Source organism: Parasteatoda tepidariorum, chromosome 12, assembly GCF_982258835.1.
Source record: "Parasteatoda tepidariorum strain Cologne lab strain chromosome 12, Ptep-v5.0, whole genome shotgun sequence".
NCBI classification, from domain to species: domain Eukaryota; kingdom Metazoa; phylum Arthropoda; class Arachnida; order Araneae; family Theridiidae; genus Parasteatoda; species Parasteatoda tepidariorum.
In genome coordinates, this window is record NC_141766.1 from 37,077,232 (window position 1) to 37,097,846 (window position 20,615).

General features: G+C 28.1%; 1 protein-coding gene across 1 annotated transcript in view; it reads left to right on the forward strand.

The window, feature by feature from the left end:
* The window catches only part of LOC107444366 (E3 ubiquitin-protein ligase SHPRH), a 142,771-nt gene that overhangs the window by 87,770 nt on the left and 34,386 nt on the right, over positions 1–20,615 (forward strand). Inside the window, exons 16-17 of the mRNA XM_071188261.2 lie at positions 4,415–4,485; positions 16,747–16,902. Of these exons, the coding sequence (XP_071044362.1) occupies positions 4,415–4,485; positions 16,747–16,902 (227 nt within the window). The remainder of the gene's footprint in view (positions 1–4,414; positions 4,486–16,746; positions 16,903–20,615) is intronic.

Below are 20,615 nucleotides of genomic sequence, written 5' to 3' on the forward strand. Positions count from 1 at the left end.
AAAAAAAATTAATTGAATTTCTATAACAACTCCAATTGTATTTTCCCTTTTCCAATGGCTGATAACCTTGTAATTTGCATGTTTCAAAGGATACTGCAAAGTAGAATAAGTATTTAGTATTAGTTTATTTAAAAAATAAGTTCTTTAACATTTTGATAGATATTTGACTGTTAAACATAAAAATCCATATTTTGACTTCCAAAATAATCTTTTCCCAAAATGATGTTTCCCGAACGATTTCTCTCAAAAGAATGTTTTTCAATCTTTTAGTGACAAAACGCTTTTTCAACATAGAAATATTAAGCAACATGATATTTATATGTTGGGTTCATGCCAGTATTTTCTTCAAATGTTGCTAAAATCATTAGCATGAAAGACAAATTTGTTGCCTTGAAATATGTTTGAAACAGGGTTGGGTTTTTGACGTCAAAAAGTGGTTTTTGACATGACAAGGGTATAATACTGGTTTAAACCGTCAAAAACCCGTCAAAAATGTCAAAAACTAAAGTTTGCCAAAAAAATATATAAACTTCAAAACTACCAACAGTTGCCATGCATTATATTGAAATTTAATTATACTATAGGTAATCAGCAGGTTTTAAAATATTTTTTTAATTAAAATTAAGGTAAAATAACAGATTTAAAATCTCAGAAATTTATATTCAAATGCATATGCAGAAAAATTTTGCACAAAATTTTTTAAATATTTATATTTTGAAAAAAAAAATTTTTTTTTTGATACTTAAGAAAATTAAAAGTTTATTACTATGCATTTTTGACATATAAGGAACATATAACTAATATTTATAAGGAACTTACAAGTTATGTTGTATAAATACAAACTTGATACAAGTGTATGAAAAAAAATTTTAATGTTATACCGAATACCTTTATTATCCAGTATGTTAATTTGAATTTAAAAGTAGTTATATTTGTGAATAATGATAAATATAATTCATATTGTTTATTATATTTATTTATAATTATTACACTTATCATTTTGAAACAATTTTTACCTCTTAATTTTTTCCCCCACTTGTATTAAGAATACAAATAATGCATATCTTGAAAGCAAGAAGTAATTATTCAACAGCTGAATATTTAGATATTCAACAAAACTATGTATATAGTATTCAGCAAAATGAAATTCACAAGTATTTGGATAAACTAAATTTTCAGCATAGTAAATGAATAGGCTGAATATACTGTAAATCGACACTAACTACTCTGTGTATTTAACAGAAAGCACTTAAATTTGTATTGTCTTATGTTAAAAAGATTATTAAGAAAATTTAAAAGAATATTAAAAAGATTTTTCTTTAAAAGATGTCTAATGTACAAAACTGCTAATGTTTATCTTTAAAAATGTCTAATTTTTAGTATAATCTATACTATACACTAAATTTGGTTATAAATAAATTTCTTAATAATATCACTGCAGATTTTCAATAACACATGAAAATGAATACATAATATTACAAAAGATGTGAGCTTTCAAAAGTTCAAGATTTTGGTTACTATTCAAAATATAAGTGTTTCTTCAAAATTTTAAATTTATTTTTTCTAGAACATATTTAGAAACACTATCCTTTATATAAATTTTATGTATTAATTAAATTTTATATATGAATATAGGTTTTTGACATTTTCGACATTTTTGACAGTGAGGTTTTTGACGTGACGGTTTAAACCATGGTTTAAACTGTCAAAAACTGTCACATGTCAAAAACCTGCCAACCCTGGTTTGAAATTTACAAAATAATGACGAAAAATAGTATTTGAATGAAATCAATTTCATTGTTTTGCGCGTCGTATGGATTTCAAATGTGTGGTATTCAAATAGATAAAAGAAAGTATTTATTGCAAAAAATTTGAAATTGACATGTAATGCTATGCTTTGCATTCATATACTGACATCAATGTAATATATGTATTTTTCTTTTAGAATTGACCTTATTTGAAATATTATAATTTTTAGATAATTAATTTTTAAGATATTTTATTAGTTCTCTGTTTTCCTCATTTATTTATTTGGCCTCAGTATTTTAATCTCTATCTTCTATTTACTAACATTATTTTAGCTTCTTTGACACTTAATTTTAATAAATACTAATCTTCAATCATTATGGACTAATGAACCTAATTAGTTTTAGAGTTATAGATAGCAAATAATAATTTTTGATGTGTACCATAATATATGAATTATGTATTTGTAAAGTTCGATTTCCCCCCTCAAGTTCGTTTACCATAATAAATTTTTGGACCGTTAAATGAATACCTAGGTGGTCTGATTGGAATGCTACATTTTTATTCCTGATGTGAATCCTACTTATATGTGACATGATATTTGTAATATTTATTTACATGAGCAATTTTTTTTGTTCGATAACACAATAGGCATCAAAGCAGATATTAATATTTTTTATTGATTCCTTTTCTAGCTTAATATTATGATGTGAAAAGTAGACTTTTGTCAATCAGTTTTTTAGAAATAAATTACAATGCCTATTTTACAGTTTAGGACCTTGTTAAGAGAATCGGGTAACTCTAAAATTCCTAAAATATTGTTGATGCATTTTAGACTGTGAAGAATACGGCTGTTTTGCTTAGCGCAAGAATCAGTTACAGATATATTACCAATCCTTTCCTGTAATGAGTATTGTTGGAAAATTTGCATAAACCTATATGCATTTTTAATTCCATTCAGCTCTCATCAATTTGTGAAATTGCATTTACCTTTTTCTTGCACCAAGTTCCTTAATTTTTAATGTTTCGAAACGGAATGATCTTTCTCTAATTATCACAACTTCCTCTTCATATTTTATGTGCAAAAACTATGTCCTTTAAATTTCTATCAAATGCTTTTCTATTTAATTTTTATCAAAATGAAACATGCAAAAAAATTAATTAATATTTAAATGCCATTAAGAGTTTACTTGGTAAAAAATAAATTAGGTAAAGTATTTTTTAGAAAGTACAACAAGTATTTTTGGTTTGAAATATTTTGTTTACAGTTTTGTTATTATTTTTATCCTTTATCAGGCTTCATTGAACTTTGCTGAAAATGTAATAAATAGTTTCATTTTTAAGATTTTGATTCTAAATAATTATAGAAATCACTAATATGGATCTCATTAGGCTCCCTCAATCAAATTCTTATCTCTAAATTAGGATAATTTATTATATAAATGTATTTTCATTAAATAAATTATGTAATAAGACTTAAGTTTTTGACAAAACTAATTTTCACAAAATTCCAAACTATATTTTACATAACTCCTAAAACAGGTTTTTTGCAAGTAATTCTGGATTAGCTTGTACTTAGTTTTAAAACATGAATCTGTTAAATATTTTCTGAATATGTCACCTAATGGCTTATAAATGTATATTTTGACAATTGCGATTCAAAAAATTATACAAAATTGAAATATGTGACCACATTTGTATATAAATATAAACTGTACATCGATAGTAAATTAATATGTGCATTTATATTCAACCGATTTGTGTCCAAAAGTGTATAAATGCAATAAATACTTTTTATTAATAATTTAAAAATAAATACTTTTTATTTTGTGAGGTATAATTTTTGCTTATTTAATTTTCCTGCTATTGTCAAGGGTTATGAAGACATTGAATACATCTAACATTTTCTGTTGAGAAATTATTAAACTACACTGGTTTTTAATTTCATGAATCAAGATTTTTAAAAAAGGAAACTTATTCAATTTGAGATTAATCATGTGTTTTTATAATTATGTATTTTTATAATCATGTGCTTTTATAATCTTGTGTTTTTATATTAATGTTGCAAACTTTGTAAATAGAATAAAAATAATACAAATTTTATAAAAGCACTTAGCGTTTAACAAAATGGTTTGTCCATTGATTTGACCAGGTATGCATTTATGCACCATTTTTATTCTTAAGTAAAATATTTTTTTCATGCACAAAACTTTTTTTGTGTCTTAATGAATGTAGTTTAGGCCAATTTCAATAAAAATATCACATTTTATAAAATTTCTTTGCTTGGCCCAGAATGGGTTAAGTAAAGATAAACTGAATCAGAGTGAACAATTATTTATTGTTTTGCTTCTATGCATGTGCTTTGATTCCTCCTATAAATTAGTTTTTATAAGTTTTGAGATTTAATGTGTCATGATTTTTACTAAGATTTATTTTAAAATTTGAATTGGTTGATTTCATTTGAATTGTCAAAAAATTAAGTTCTTTTTAGCTTCATGGAGAGACAAACTCTCAATGAGCTGAAATATTGAAATAGTCTTTTATCTTATAGTTTTTAATTTTAGTTCTTCAATTTCTATTCCATTCTTTAATCTTTCATTTTTAATAATAATGAATATTATTTATAATGTGTATTATTGCATATATACAATTTCAACTCCTTTTGTAGTAAACTGCAGACACATTGAAGATGGTTGCAAAGTTTATGAGCTTTTCCTTACATTACGAAAGGAATTCAAGGTAATTCTTTTTTACTTACTCTAGTAATGATTTAATTTGGTTTAAATATGTTTTTACAGTTTTATTAATATGAAGTACAGAAATAAAGAATTTTTTTGTATTGATTTGTAATTTTGATTGTCTAAAGAGTACTCTTTCTAAGAAAAGAAATAATTTTAATTTATTGTCAAACATTAATTAATAACCTGGACAAAAATGTACTTTTTAGAATAAATATGCCCTTTTTTTTCAATTTATTCATGTTTAGGTTGGAATAAATAGTCCTTATGGATTAATCAAAAATGTTTTCAAAATTTGACCTGTTAATAAATTTGGATTGCTATCAAAACTTTATACTCAGATTGATTTAAATCAATTTATGAATTTAATGTATATGTTTTGCTTAAGAAAGATATTACTGTTATATTTTCTAAAAATGATTCCGCAAATTACGAAAGATTTCCTAGTTTAAAGATAAATAATAAAAAAATAAATAAAATTGAAGTTTATCAATATATTTACTTAACAATATAGAAAGAAAATTTAAAAAATAAGTTCGTTAAAAATTATTTGTATGCTTAAAACAAAGTACTAAATAAATTAAACAAAAAAAAACACTATTTTTTATCATTTTAATTTCACGTAAATAATAAAGTTAAACTGAATAATTACCGAATTCTGAACGAAAAAACAAAGTAAGGTTTAATTTCTTAAAAATAAAAACAGAAGAATTATGATATTCGATAATATATTCAACTGACAATATTGAAAGAAAATTAAAAAACACGATTATACTTTTTAATAAAACAAAGTGCTAAATGATTTTAATAAAAGAGGTCGCAATCGCAAGCATTACTAATTTTTTTGAATAAACAAAGTTGAATGACTTATGTCCAAATCCAAAAGAGGAAAAATAAGTTTTGTTATAATTTTGTTTATAAAAATGAAAACAACTAAAGATTTATAAATTTAAAATCAGTAATAAAAACCCATTAAATTATTATTTCATCCAAAAAGTTTTTAATAAATTAAAATAAAGTAAAAAATAGCCTAACAAGTTTAATTACTTTTTAATTTAATTCTTTATGGGCACCTTAAATTAGATTTCCGTTTGTAATAAATTCAATAATGTAAAATAATACTTAAACTTATAGTATCAAAATTAATTTTCACATTTAAAAAAAAAAAAGAAAGTTTTGTTTGAAAAAAAAATTTACCTAATTAAGAAACACTTCTTTATATATTCTTTTCAATAATAGATTATGTTCAGAACAAGGTAATGACGGCGATCACAAAGTCAGTCCCACTGAAAATAATCTACAAGAAACGATATCAAGTTGCGACAAAGAAAAAAAACTAAGAGGTGCGGAAACAAGCATGCGAGATCACGATATATGTTCTCAAAACTGATTCTGATTCTACCGCTCACCAATCAAGGCCGTTTCAATATAACGATACGAACATTGTCTTCCCTAGCGCGAGTTGGCATCGGAATGTAAGAGATCCTTGCGTGTCTTGTATCGCTAAATCGTATATCGCTATATAGTTCTTCTTCTCTACTCGACGGCTTAAATCAGATTTCTGATGCATCGCCTGGAAAGAGAGTTGCTGTATCGGCCTGCCGATACAGGCGTTAAATCGGTATGTCGCAATATTTCGATTTATAGCCCAAAAGCCCAGTCTTAGTCTTGACTTATTTTTAGGCAGTACTTATGAACTTTATCAGCTGAAGACCTGCATCGACCTTCTACATCCATAGGGTTCGAGAAATTCAATTCTTCTCTTAGCACATGTAGTAGCCTTGATACTTCATTCAAATGTGAAATTGTTTGAAATGCCAGGAAAGTGTTTTTTTAATAATTTATGGACACTTGATGAAAAATATAAGGAATGGATATATTAAATCTGTACTCTAAAGATACTTGGATATCCAAAATAAACATGACTCCAGAGAAACGAACACAACGTTTATTTCATATGGACAGCACAAGAGGGAATAAGAATATAACAAATATGAGAAAGTAAATAATTGGCACAGCGCCATCTATTGATATTAATTTTAAACATAAATTTTAGATATAATTTAACACTCCCCACCATGCATCCATTTATTGGATGCATTAATTATTTATTGCACTTCTAAATTATAGTCTTTCAATAGGTCTTTTAACAACATTGTTTTCCAATTGAATCTCACATGATCTAATTTTTCCATCTCTACCAGTAAACAAACTTTTAATCCTTCCTAATTTCCAATTATGGCGCTTAACATTATCTTCTCTCACCAGAACAACATCATCAACTTTATAAGTATTCACATTTTTTGATTGTTTAGAAAACATAACAGATCCTAACTCTAATCAATATTCCTTAAAAAATCTTTTCCAAAAATGATCCAACAATAGTAATCTATATTTCCACTTTTTAGTTAATTCCACTTTATTTGACATTAAATTAAGGTTATTTGGAGAAGGTAAAGTAGTTAAACGTGACCCAACAGTAAAATGTGAAGGAGTTAAGGGGTCAGGCTCATGTAAATCATTGTAAACATAAGTTAATGGTCTGGAGTTAATTACCGATTCTACCTCAGTTAATACAGTAATTAATTCTTCATAACAAAAAGAAGTTTTACCCAAAACTTTTTTTAAGCAATTTTTAACAGATCGTAAAAGCCTTTCCCACCATGGGGCACCTTCTGCAATGAATTTCCATTCTAATTGATGATTCTCTAAGAAGTTACTCACTTCTTCATTTTTACACATTTTATACAAATATTTAAGTTCTTTATCGGCAGACTTAAAGGTTTTAGCATTATCAGAGTATATAACTTTACTAATACCCCTACGAGCAAAAAATCGTCTTAATGATAGCAAAAAACATTCAGTGCTTAAATTAGATATTAATTCTAAATGAATATTATGAGTAACAGCACATGTAAATAAACTTATATACACTTTAGTATTATCTTTTAAATACAATGGCCCAACAAAATCAATACCAGTAATATCAAATGGTTGAGATTTCTCTACTCTATCAATAGGTAAAGGTGAAATAATTTCTTTACCCCCTTTAGCTGTAAATTTTTTACAAATTCTACAATTATACTAAATAGATTTAACAAATTGTCTCCCTTTTAAAATCCAAAACTTACTTCTTACCTGAATTAAAGTTTCATTAACACCATTCTGTAATACTTTTTCATGACAATCATAAACAATTAATTTTGCAAAATAATCATTAGAAAGAACAATTGGACATTTTTCATACACATCTAAAGATGAATTAATTAATCTAGTTTTAACTCTTAGAATACCTTTATCATCCAGAATAAGATTAACATTAGCTAATTTACAATTTTTATCTACACATTTATTTTGTTTAAGATTTTGGATTTCTGAATAAAAAGTCTTTGCTTGGGACATTTTAATCCTGAATGCACTTTTGTTTTGTCTTCAGAATATTAATAAATCTGAAAACGTAGGATGTCACACGCACTAATTTTCGAATTTTACTGAACTTTGAAATGCACAAAATAGGTTGAATTTCACAATTTTTAACAACAGGTGTCATATCACATCTTTCTTCATCACAAGAAGAAAGTAATACGATTTCAGAAGAATTTTTATCAGGCCAGTTTTCTTCTGATTCGGATAACCAAGAAGGACCATAGGCCCACACACTGTCACACACTAAATCTTTGATTTTTCACACCACGGGTTATCTTGTCAGCCGGATTATCACTGCCTGGACAGTGGTACCACATTTCTGGAGGTGTACTTTCTTTTATTTCACTGACACGATTTTTCACAAGTTTTCCAACGATATGCTGATCCTCTAATCCAGTTGAGCACAATTGAGCTGTCAGTCCATAGACGAGCTTTTGCATCAGGAAATTGCTCCTGCACAACTTTCAACAATCGCACTCCAATAACTGCAGCCATGAGCTCCAACCGAGGCAAAGTCATTTTCTTTAAAGGAGCTACCTTTCCTTTGACTGGAACAAACGCTGTTTGAATTTCACTAGAAACGGTGAATCTCAAATAGATAACAGTTCCATATGCAGTTTGCGAAGAATCACAAAATACATGTATTTCTAAACTCTGTGGAGTCTCTCTCGATCGAAAATACCAACATGGTATATTGACTTCACATAATCCTTGTAGTTGGTTGTACCAGCAGTTCCAATTGGCTTTTATTTCTTCTGGCACCGGTTGATCCCAATCAATGCCATCTAGCCAGAGTTTTTGAAACATAATTTTTGCTTGAATGGAAAGTGGCGACAGGTAGCCCAAGGGGTCAAACAGTCTCGATGAAATCTGAAGAATAGTTCTTTTGGTCAATTTCTTCTCTGAAGGAGTATCCACAACATCATCTGGTGAGAATGTAAAACAATCATCTGTTGAAGAGTATTTCAGTCCAAGCACCTTTGATGTAGCTTCAGGCATATTTAATTTTAAAGTTTTACTTTCTGGGGGAAATTCTTTCTTTAATTCTTCCGAATTAGAGTTCCATTTGGTTAAATTCATAGATGCTTCCTTCATAATTGTTTTAGCTTCATGATAGACTTCGCGAGCCTCGTCTTCTGAGTCTACTCCAGTGATGAAATCATCGACATATAAGGAATTGTCTAGTAGTTGAAATGTCTTTGGATAAATATCTTGAAATTTCTTCAGATGATGCTTAATACAGGCAGCAAGCAAAAATAGACTTGGCTTGGCTCCAAATATTAGTCTACAAAATCTGTACACTGCAATTTTAGGATTTTGTAAATCCGACTCATCATTAAGCCAAAGAAAACGCATAGCATCTCTGTCCTCTTGAGAAATAGAAATTTGATGAAATGCTTTCTCTATATCCGATGTCATAACTATTCGATATTTTCTGAAGCTCAGGAGAATTTTTAGTAAATCCGGTAAAAAGTTAGGTTCATCTAAAAGGCAGTCATTGAGAGAAAGTCCCTCTTTTTCTTTTGATGAAGCATCATACACAATCCTTAATTTTGTAGTTGCATGCTCAGGCCTTATCACTGCATGATGAGGAATATAGTATATTACATCACTGGATTTTGAATCATCACCAATTTTTTCTTTTAATTGCCCTTGAATAACTTCTTTATATTCTTCAAATAATTCTAAGTTCCTAAATGTTTGCAACAATTTGAAAAAACGAAATTTTGCATTTTTATAATTATCTTTAAGTTTTATTTTTTCCTCCTTCCACGGTAATTTAATTTCATATCTCTTTTCCTTCTGAGTGATTGATGAAGAAAATAATTCCAAAGCTTTTTCTGTTTCTTTTTCTTCGCAGATATTTTTTATTCCAATTGATTCGATTTCCCAAAACATTTTCAAGGACTCGTTTATACTCATATTTTCTTCCAGGGTCAGATTAGTCATAACATTCGTCAATTCATTACAGTCTGAGGAGGGAAATTTCCCTTGCACACACCATCCAAAAATAGTTTCAAGTGCAACAGCAGAATAATTAATTCTTTTAATTCGATCATTACTTATAGACCACAATATGTTGGCGCCAAACAAAATCGAAACATTTTCACCCATAAATCTAGAATCACTCCACTTAGGCTCTAGTAACGTTATTCCAAGGCTCTTTAGTTTATTTTTTATTTCATTACTTGGCATTTTTATGTTCGCTGATGTAATCACTGAAACTTCGATGAAATCAAAAGTGATACTTTTCTCAGGGTTTTTAATATTTCTTAAAGTTAATTCTAAAATTTTGTTTTTATATTTTTTCGGGTGATTTTCACCAAATGTATGAATTTGCATTTCTTTTTCTCCTTTAACTTTTAAATTTAATTTTCTGGTTAATTCTTTAGTAATAACTGAAATTTGAGAACCTCCGTCAATTAAACATCTTACAAAACAATGATTTTGAGGTCCTTCTGCTATAGCATTTACAGTTTGTAAAACTATATTAGATCCAAATTTAGATGAAGAATTTTGACTTACTTCTAATGTTTTGGACTCCTTCTCTTCTTCTTTGTCATTCAAGTCCGATTTGAAACAAATTGAGTCATGATGTTTTCCTCTGTATTTTTTACACGAAAATTTATTTCTGCATTGAGTGGACATATGATTTCTTCCGAAACATAAAAAACACCTTCCTTTTCTTCTTAGGAATTCTAGCTTCTTTTCAATCTCAAAAACATTGCAGTTATACTTTGAATGATTTTCACAGTCACGAAAAATGCATCTATAATTTATTGTTGACAAGGCGGATGCAGTACCAGGTTTATTCCGATAAAAGTTAGATTTTCCCTTCTGCTCAAATCTGGATAAATCTTGGCTATAATTATTCTTCGTGTGACTAATCACGACAGTTAATTTCCTTTTTCAAAAAACTTAAAAGTTCTTGTATATCAAATTCTTTTTCTGATTTCTGACATCGATTGAATTCAAAATTTAGCTCTTCTGGAAGCTTCTGCTGAATAATTGGGCATAGTAAATTTCCATAACTTCCTGCAGTTACATTCAATGATGACAGGCTTCTTATTTGTATTTCACATTCATCATATAGTCTTCTTAGAGCTTTTAAGTTAGAAACATTTCGAATAGGTTCAATAGGAAGAAGTTTCGTCATATGAGAGCTTATCACAATGTCCGTTCTTCCAAAACGCTCTTTCAGAATCTCGATAGAGGAATCATAATTCTGATCACTAATGGCAAATCCAGATATCGATGCGAGAGCGCTTCCTCCAAGCAAGGATTTCAAATATGCAAATTTTTCAGTCTTTCGTAATTCGTTGTTGTTATGAATAGCTGTTTTAAATTGATTATAAAAATCCAACCACTTGGTAGAATCTCCGTAAAATGTTCCTATTTGCAGACGAGGTAGGTTCATTATTTTTGATTCAGTTTTAACAACAACAGTTTCGCTTCTATCACTTTCGATATTAATTTTAGAATTAGAAGAACATCGATTTAAAAATCTCTGAATCCTACCTTTCCATGTCACTATTTTTTCTTGATATTCTTGGCAGGTGGTTATTTCATTTTCTCCTGTTCAGCAACAGTGTATTCCAGTTTTTCATCCAATTGTTTTAATTCCATCATTTTTGCATTTAGTTGCTCACTTAAATCCAATAAAAGTTCTGCTTTTTCAGCATCCTGCGATTCATCTGCAAAACTCGCTTCAATTTTCGATATCAATTTAGTAGTTAGCTGTCTTACCACAGTTCGTTTCATTTTTTGATTCCCTATCACTTCTTTCGTAGCCATCGTTCTAAATTAATTTATCCAAGTATTCTTCCAAAAATTTTCAATTCCATAAAAAGTCCCCTATTCCAAGAATTTCGGCACCATATTAAATCTGTACTCTAAAGATACTTGGATATCCAAAATAAACATGACTCCAGAGAAACGAACACAACGTTTATTTCATATGGACAGCGCAAGAGGGAATAAAAACATAACAAATATGAGAAAGTAAATAATTGGCACAGCGCCATCTATTGATATTAATTTTAAACATAAATTTTAGATATAATTTAACAGCAATGGATCATCTAGTGATCGTCACTAGGCTAAGTAAATTTTTTCATTGTATCAGATTTTCTACTGAAATTGAATTTTGTAAATGACTCCATTTTTTTAATATAAGGGATATTACGAATATTCGGCGCAGTATAATTTTTATTAGGAAAGTCATTTTCGTCGTTTTATCATCAGCACTTTTTTTTTTTTTTTAAAGAGTGAAATGTTTGTTTTCTTCTTTCACTTTTGCTGGGTTTTTTTTATAGCGCGGCATTTTAACAGCGTTTCTGATATATTTTATCTCCACTTTTTCTTTTAAAGGTATAGAGATAATTAGATAACCGGTAAAATAGAAAATTGATTTTCTACGTTGCAAGTTTTGTCTTAAGAATTTAGGAAAAGTTTCTGTTTATCTTTTGCTTTTTTGATTAATTGTGTTTTTTTATTTATTTTGATAGCATATTTTAAAGAGTTTCTTTTTCGACATTTTTTCTAAAAATCCGACGATTCGAAACATTTAAGGTGTAATTTTCAACGTTAAATTTTTCTTATAAAAATTGAGAATGATTTTTTGTTTTTATTCCCATTTTAAAAAAAACTCTTGTTTTTGTTACGATGCGGCAATTTTAACGAGCACTACACTTAGACATTTTTAAATCGATGTATCGCGAATTATCGACTTAATGCACATATCGGCAGGCCGATATTGAATAACGAAGAGCGAGGATCAGCGATGAATTATAGAACGCAATGCATAGTTTCTTTACGCGCCATTTTTGACCTTAGGATTTTACGTTTCATGAAGTTTATTTTCAGCGGGACTTATCTTGCGTTCACTGTGCGTTTTATTTCGACTTGATATAACATTTCAAGTAAATTATTTTCAGTGAGACTTTTGTCACTTAGCAATCATTGCACATTATTTCGTCACTTTTTTTTCTGTTTGGATTTAACGTTGTCAATTATTTTCAGCAGACCTACTGTTACTTGGCGATCGCTGTTATCTTAAATTTTCGTTCTGAACTTAATATATTACTGAAACGAAATCATGAATTTAAAAAAAAGATTCTTTATTGATTTTTTTAAAAAATGATACAATTTAATATTTTATATATTTTGTATTTAAGTAATTTATATTTTGTCATAAAAACTTAATTTTTTTAAAAATTTATTTAATTCTCGTTGCACCCCTGAGCCCAAAGTTAAGAAAACTGAGATGGGCACTGTAGGCCTTGACCCTCTATGGGCTGTCGCTCCACTGAGTTTAGTTTTTTAAATATGATAATTTGATTAGTTTTTGAACCAATAAATCTTCAGTCGCTTTTAGTTTTAAAAAAATTAAAACAAAGCCTACATTTAATTAATTTGCTTTAATTTTTGAGGAAATTGAAACAGATTTATTAATTTGGGTGTTAGTTAAAATGGCCAAATGTTTTTGAAATTAAATAAAAAGTTAAGCAATGTTTTAACGCTTTTCAATAATTTAACAACAGTGCTCTTAAATATGAATTTTTTTTTTTTTAAATTCCTTCAATACATGTTTGTTTAATAATTTCTCAGATAGTGAGTATTTTTTTTAAACATTTAAATCTTTAATCTATATCATTTTCAAAAAGGAAAATAATAATAAATAAATAAGAAAACTTACATTAAAACCATTTGACCATTAGTCAATACAACTTTATTATTTTAAATAAGTAATTAAGCCTAACTATGTTTCAAAAGCACATTTTTTTTCAACAAATAATTTAAAAAATGTTTTATTTAAGTGGACATTTCTTTCTTTTTTTTTTAATTTGTAATGTATGTAAAATATTTTGTAACAGTTTTATTATTATTTTTAAAAAATCCAAGTCATTTTTAATTTTAAAAAAAATTAAAATAAAGCTTGTGTTTGTTTTTACTTTAAGGCAAGTCAATCTTTAAGACAGTCCTAAGTCAAACCATCTTTATTTTAATTGAAAAAATTAAGCAACGCTATTGATGTTATAGAAGCAATTTTTTTTTAGAATTAACATTTACTGTTGTTATAGATTTATTTTTGATTGATTTATAGATTTTTGATTGATAAATTTCAAACATGTTAAATTGCGATACATCGCGATGTCTGACTGACGATCTATCACAATATAAAATTTCTTACAATGCCTAGGCCTATTTTTACATAAACAATAATAATTGTTGAGGATTTTTTTTTTAAATGTTGTGTGATCACTGGGTAGGCGGCTGTTTTATTTGGCCAGATATTTGACTATTCGACCAAATCACTATTCATTATTCCCTATTTTATAATAATAGTAATATATATATATATAATACATATTTGCATCCAATTTTCATTAGCTTTGATTTATTTGACAAATTATTATTGTCTTATAATTTCAAACAATACTTTAATTATTACGAACAAATTTTTTTTATTGTCTATTATTTTAGTTCCTTTAATATCTATACAAGATACAATACTTTTTAATTGAATAAATTCTAATTCCTCAGAGGTGCAGTATTGCTTATCAGTGTAAGCATACAATTTTATCTAAGTAAAAGCAGACTATTTTATAAAGATTTTTGTATCTATTTTTATAAATGATGTTTCTGATTCCATTAAGTTTAAGGCAAAAAGTTTTATTTACATGCTTTAAAAATGGTGAAAAGTTGAATTTTTTTAGCTTGCAATTTATTTAGAAAAAGTAGTGCCCGGTTTGTAGAGATAAAAAACAACTTTTCAGGACCAAAATGACTGTCCGCGTCCGTTTACGGGAGTGTCCGCTTTGCGGAGAATGTACGTAATGGTTTATTCATAGAAGATTCCCGGGGAATTAAAAATATGTCCGTATTGAGAGGCGTCCGTTTTGCAGGAGTGTCCATAACAGGAGGTTTCACTGTACCTGATTTCCGTTTAATGTGATTTCCTATTTATACTCTTCTTCTGCTTATTCTTTTTAAGAGAAAATAGCACCGTGAAGGTAACTTTTCTATTTTAAATTCAAGTAAATTATTCAGCAAGCTCATATCATTGATTTATATTGATTGTATATAATCGATTTACTAGTAAAATATTTAGAAAATAAAGTATTTAAAAAGCATGTGTTTAATTGATGTGAAACTTACTTGCATTAGATGATTCGTGAAAAGTTTACTCATCATTTGAGACATTAATATCACCTATTTATATAACATCCATTTATTAATTGATAATATATTGATTAATCCAACGTCTGTTTTGTTGATACAAAACTTGTACTATGCCATACAATAAAAGCTTTAAACTTTATCGCATTCACTTAAGTCATCAACCCAGCTCCTGCATATTAAAATTTTACAGAATTTCGAGCCATGTAAGATGCAATTTATATACTATTTAAACTGTTAAGTTTGTTCTAACCTTTTTTTTAAGTTATTGTCATGATATTATAAACATTACATATGTAATGCCAATATAAGCATTATATATTTCTTAATTTTATTATTTCTATTTTTTTATGTATATTTAGTTCTTGAAACTATATTCATATTTAATTATTCCATGGATGCAAATATTTTTATCTCAAATTACGTAACAGCTAATTTTTTATTTGAATGCAAGCAAACAACTGTTTATTATTCAATATCATGATACCTGGGCATTTAACATCTATTCTTAATTTTCCTCTCTTCAACCACTTACACATTAACATAAAACATTAGGTTTACTTTAATTTCGATTTCAAACTAAAAAAAATTTTTTTTTTTTGCTTTTCTCTGTAATCAAATGGCTAATTAGTTTTTAATTATCTTGACTTTTAGCTAATTTTATTTTTTAAAATAGAGCGAATAATAGATAACTTTTTGTATTTTAAAGCTATTACTAATAATCGCTCAATTCTCTTTTGATATGGCTGGTCAAAATTTGTTTTGATTAATATTATTAATCAAAATTATACATTTTAAAGTAATAAATACATATAAAAATATTTTAATTACATATAAAAAAATTTTAATTTCTAAGATTTTAAAAAATATATTAAAATAATTTCTTAAGTATGTCTATTTAAATAGTTAAAAGCTAAATACTAGAAAATTGCATTTATCATAAAATACAGTAAATCCAGGAAAGATTTTTCTTCCTTTTTCAATAGCTTTCTTGTGCAATAGGATGAATTCTTCAGAATAATTTTTTCTTTGTATAGATTTTTGTTTTTGCTTTGTTTAATAATTTCATTTTAAGAAAGTATTTTACTAAAGATAATGTAGTTGTTATTTTACAGAATAAAATTTTTGTAAATTGCATCGCTTTACATATGCAAATTATAATTGCAGAAAGTTAACCAAGTTGTTTTATTAAAATTCTGGATGAAATGGTATTTTAACATTTGCACTTAAGTTACTTTTAAAAAGTTTCTTTAAGAATGGAAATTCTAACTCTTTTGGACAGTTTTTGTAATACAAGAATTTTCCTAATAAATTCTAAGATATTAAATGTTTTTGATATCTATTCTAATCATGGTTTTGAATTAATTCAGTTTAGTTTTATTCTTAATTACTACATACTTATGTTCATTTTCAAATATTTAATTTTTTTGTTCATTCATTTTTGTCTAATATTATAAGATATTATAGAGTTAGATAATTAAGTTACATATTTGTCTTAGAATCTTATTTTATTATTTTGAGCAGCAGTATTTCATCACATCTGTTTCCTTGATTAATGTTTTTTATTTGGTCAAAAAATACTGAAAAGTGTTCTTTTTTTATAAAAAATAAAGAGCAATAATTAATTTTAATGGAATTTTGAAATCTGATTTAGGCAGCTCGAAATAGTTGGCTTTTGCAGAATGACTACATTAATGCTTTGGATGAAGTAGACATGGCCAAAACATCAATGCAACTTTGCAGCGATGAAACAGATTTATCATCAAAAAATTCAGATCCGAATAAGTTGTATCTTGTAACAACTAGTCAAGTAAAGTATTGTTGCCTCAAATTTAAAAAAATAATGTTGTTTAGTATTGAATATTGTAATTTAAGATATTTATAAAAAATTTTCTAGTTACAATTATTATTATTTCAGATCTATATATTTGTCGTTTTTGATGCGTAACTTTTATTATGTTAATGAAAGTAATATGTTCAGTATTTCATTATAATATGTAAAGTCTGAATATTGATTTATGTTTTGAATTGCCCTTTTATAGTAAAAGACGCCCGGTGGCCAGAGTTTGACAAACTCTGATTAAGGTTAAGTGCCACTGCCCTGTATACACCAAGTATCGGGCTAATATATATCAGGCAATGCATTTGACCTTAAAAAAACATCAGTGTAGGGTATATCGGGCAATGGCAAGTGGGACCCGGGGCAGTTGTCCCGGGCCCCACTTAGAGGGGGTCCCCAAATCGTATAGAAAGTTTATATTAGATTTCCTTCTTTAATGGCCTTTTTTTAAACCATATCAGTACAGTGTAAAATCTGTGAGTTTTATGCTAGCTTCTTCATTCATCTATCGTATGAACACAAGAAATCTATCTTTCGCAAATCCATGGCTTTCTAGTGCAGAATTTAGTTAAAGTTTTGCAATAACAATGGACAAATTTGGCCAATCAAAAGCCTGCATTTTTACATAATGCAAGACGTGATATGTTTACAAAAATATAAGCTTCTGATTGGCTTAATTGAGCCATCGTAATTGCGAAAATTTAGCTGAATTCCACCCTAAGGTCAGCAAGGATATGAATTTTTCACAGCTAGATGACAAAATTAACAATTAGAAAAATGCATTTGGCATGATGGACATAGAATTGTCAGAAAATCAATAAAATGGACAGAATGATATTTCGTTTGATCATTGGAGGGGGGTGGGGACTTCATAGTGTTTTAGGTACTAGTCAATTTTTTTATTAAATATGTATAATGAGGTGAGAAATTTAAATACATCCATAAAGTTCGGTTCGTCATTACTGAAGCAGAGGGGGGTCCCAAAGAAGCTTTTGCCCCGGGCCCTAATTAGATTGAGTGGTAGCACTTCGCTTTCTCGTGCCACAGGTACTGGGTTCTTTCCTCGGGCCAGGCAAGATTGACTCAGCCATTCATCCTTTCAGTGGGTCGATAAATGAGTACCAAGCATGCTTAGGAATTAAACACTGGGGGTTTTGCGTTCGGCTGACCACCTAACCGGGACATATGCTCCTGCACCCCAGAGCCCAAGGTCAAGAAAACTGAGATGGGCACAGTAGACCTTGGCCCTCTATGGGCTGTCACACCACTGAGTTTAGTTTTATAGTAAAAATAATTATTTTGCCTTTTCGAAATTTTAAAGTTTTGTATTTTATGTTTTCTTGTAAAATGAAGAAGGCGATAATATTTTGAAATTGCAAGACTATTAAAAAAAAAGATATAATCAACTATGTAAAAGCAAAGAGAATTCAATGGCTAGGACACCGTGAGAGAATGGAGAAAACAGAGGCACTAAGAAGATATTCAAGGGGCAGTGCCAGGGCCAAACGAAAAGAGGAAGGCCGGTCAAAAGGTGGTTTGACGAGGTGGAAAAAGACCTTGAGACTCTAAAAGTCCAAAACTGGAAGCAAAGAGTTAGAGCACAGGCGACTTTGGAGGAAAATTGTTAGTGAGGCCATGGTCCAACATGGACTGTAATACCAGGGAGTTAGTTAGTTTCTTGTAAAATTTCTATTACTTATTCTGAACTGTGTTCGAGGTTGAATATAGCTGCTATCTAAATGACAAAAGCGTTTTTTCCTCAATTTAATCAAGATTAATGTTTGTTAAAAATTAAAATTCCTAATGTTTTTATTATTTAAAAATGTGAAGTGACAAAATCGTATATTCCTAAATTTTCCGATTACCGTTAATTTTTTTAAGTCATAATTATTTCATAAGTTTTAGTCATTATTATTTCATAAGTTTTGAAAACAGTCATTAAACTTGGGGTTTATTGACTAGTTTTTGATTGTATAGTTTTGATGCACTTCAAAATTATTTTGGTTCTAGTTATATCAGTTTTAAATTTTTTTAATAACTTGCTGTCTCCAGCAACCAGCTGGTCCGCTTTGTTAGATAAGTAGTATTTCAAGGTTTGAAATCGTACAGTAAAAATTCAAGGTATAATTTAGATATTTTAAACTCACATTGCTTGAATGGAACTGGATTTAATTTTTGTCTCGTACATGTAATGTTATTGTGATGAATTTGTTTAAATTAAATAAAATATTTGTTAATTAAAATGTTTAGAAGAACATGTGCTAACATTTAAAAAAAGAAACAAATATGCTTATATTAGAAAAAGAAATATGGCTCTTTTGAAAGATTTTCAAATTGTTATCACTTCTCAGTCCACTCGGTTACTGACTATTCCTGAGTTAATCAGCATGGTTTTAATGATCCTTTTTTTAAGTAGTTATTAAAACAGCTTTTCACTTGGTTTTTAAAATCTTAATGTTTTAATAAAATGTTATTTCGTGCGGCAAACTTCAAGTTTTGCGTTTCTCACTTAATTATTGACTATTCACCTGCAATCCCACATAGATTTCCCATTTAATTTTTTATCAGTTATTGCTACACTTTTTCATAGCTTTTTAATGCAACATTTTCTTGCATGGGAAATTTCAAGTTGCCCATTTATAGAATTACTTTTTCAACAGTTAGGGATTTCCACATAGTTTTTAAAATTTCTATTTCATTTATGATATATTATTACGATCTGCAAATTGTTGAAAAATGTAAACAAATAAATGATAGGCAGTGTTTTTCTGCTTGCTGTGTCACTTTCCTGAGGGATGTTGTGTCGCTTTCTGTTGTGTCTCAGCTAGAAGGAAGTGAATGTTCTTGTATTTTAGTTAGTTATGTTTTTCTTTGGATAGAATTATGTTCTTCTCTTCAAGAGTTATGTTTAGTTCTGTTGAGTATAGTTTTCTTTCTTCATATTTAAAGTTTTATCTTCTTCAATAAACATTGTTGTGCAGTTTTCTTGGAATTGAATTATGTTCAAGATTTATGTTTAGTTCTGTTAAGTATAGTTTTTTTTCTTCATATTTAAAGTTTTATCTTCTTCAATAAGCATAGTCATGCAGTTTTCTTGGAATCGAATTCTTCATTTATAATAGATGTCAGCAATATCTGAAACTTATTAAGTTGGCTCCTATTTTCAACACAAATTTCGAATCGTTATTTTGAATAATCACTTAATTACCTGCTTTAGTCATTATTATTTTATCTCAAATCTGCCATTTTTCCAAAATGTAAATTTTTTGCGCACTCTGAAATTTAGTGTGTGATTCACTTGTTTTCACTTTTTGCAATAAATGGATTTTTTTCACTTTCACCAATGGAATTCTTGAGGTGGTTTTTGGAATGGTTATGGAATTTTTGAGAGATTTAGGAAAATGTGGATCTTACTTTAACAGTGTGCACTATGTTTACACATTAGATTAACATTTCTAAATGCACTTGAAAGTATAATATGCGAAACATGGACATTTAAAAGAACACAGTATTTAATTTTTCTTTAGTCAAATTTTTGTAATGAAATAGTATATACAAATACAGTAGGGAACCAACTACCCAAAATGCTGGGTTCAATCGCTATCTCGGTTTTCTGGATTGCTAAAAGACTATTTAATACAGCTTAAGTATATTCTTAATGTGATTTTTAATGAAAAAGTATC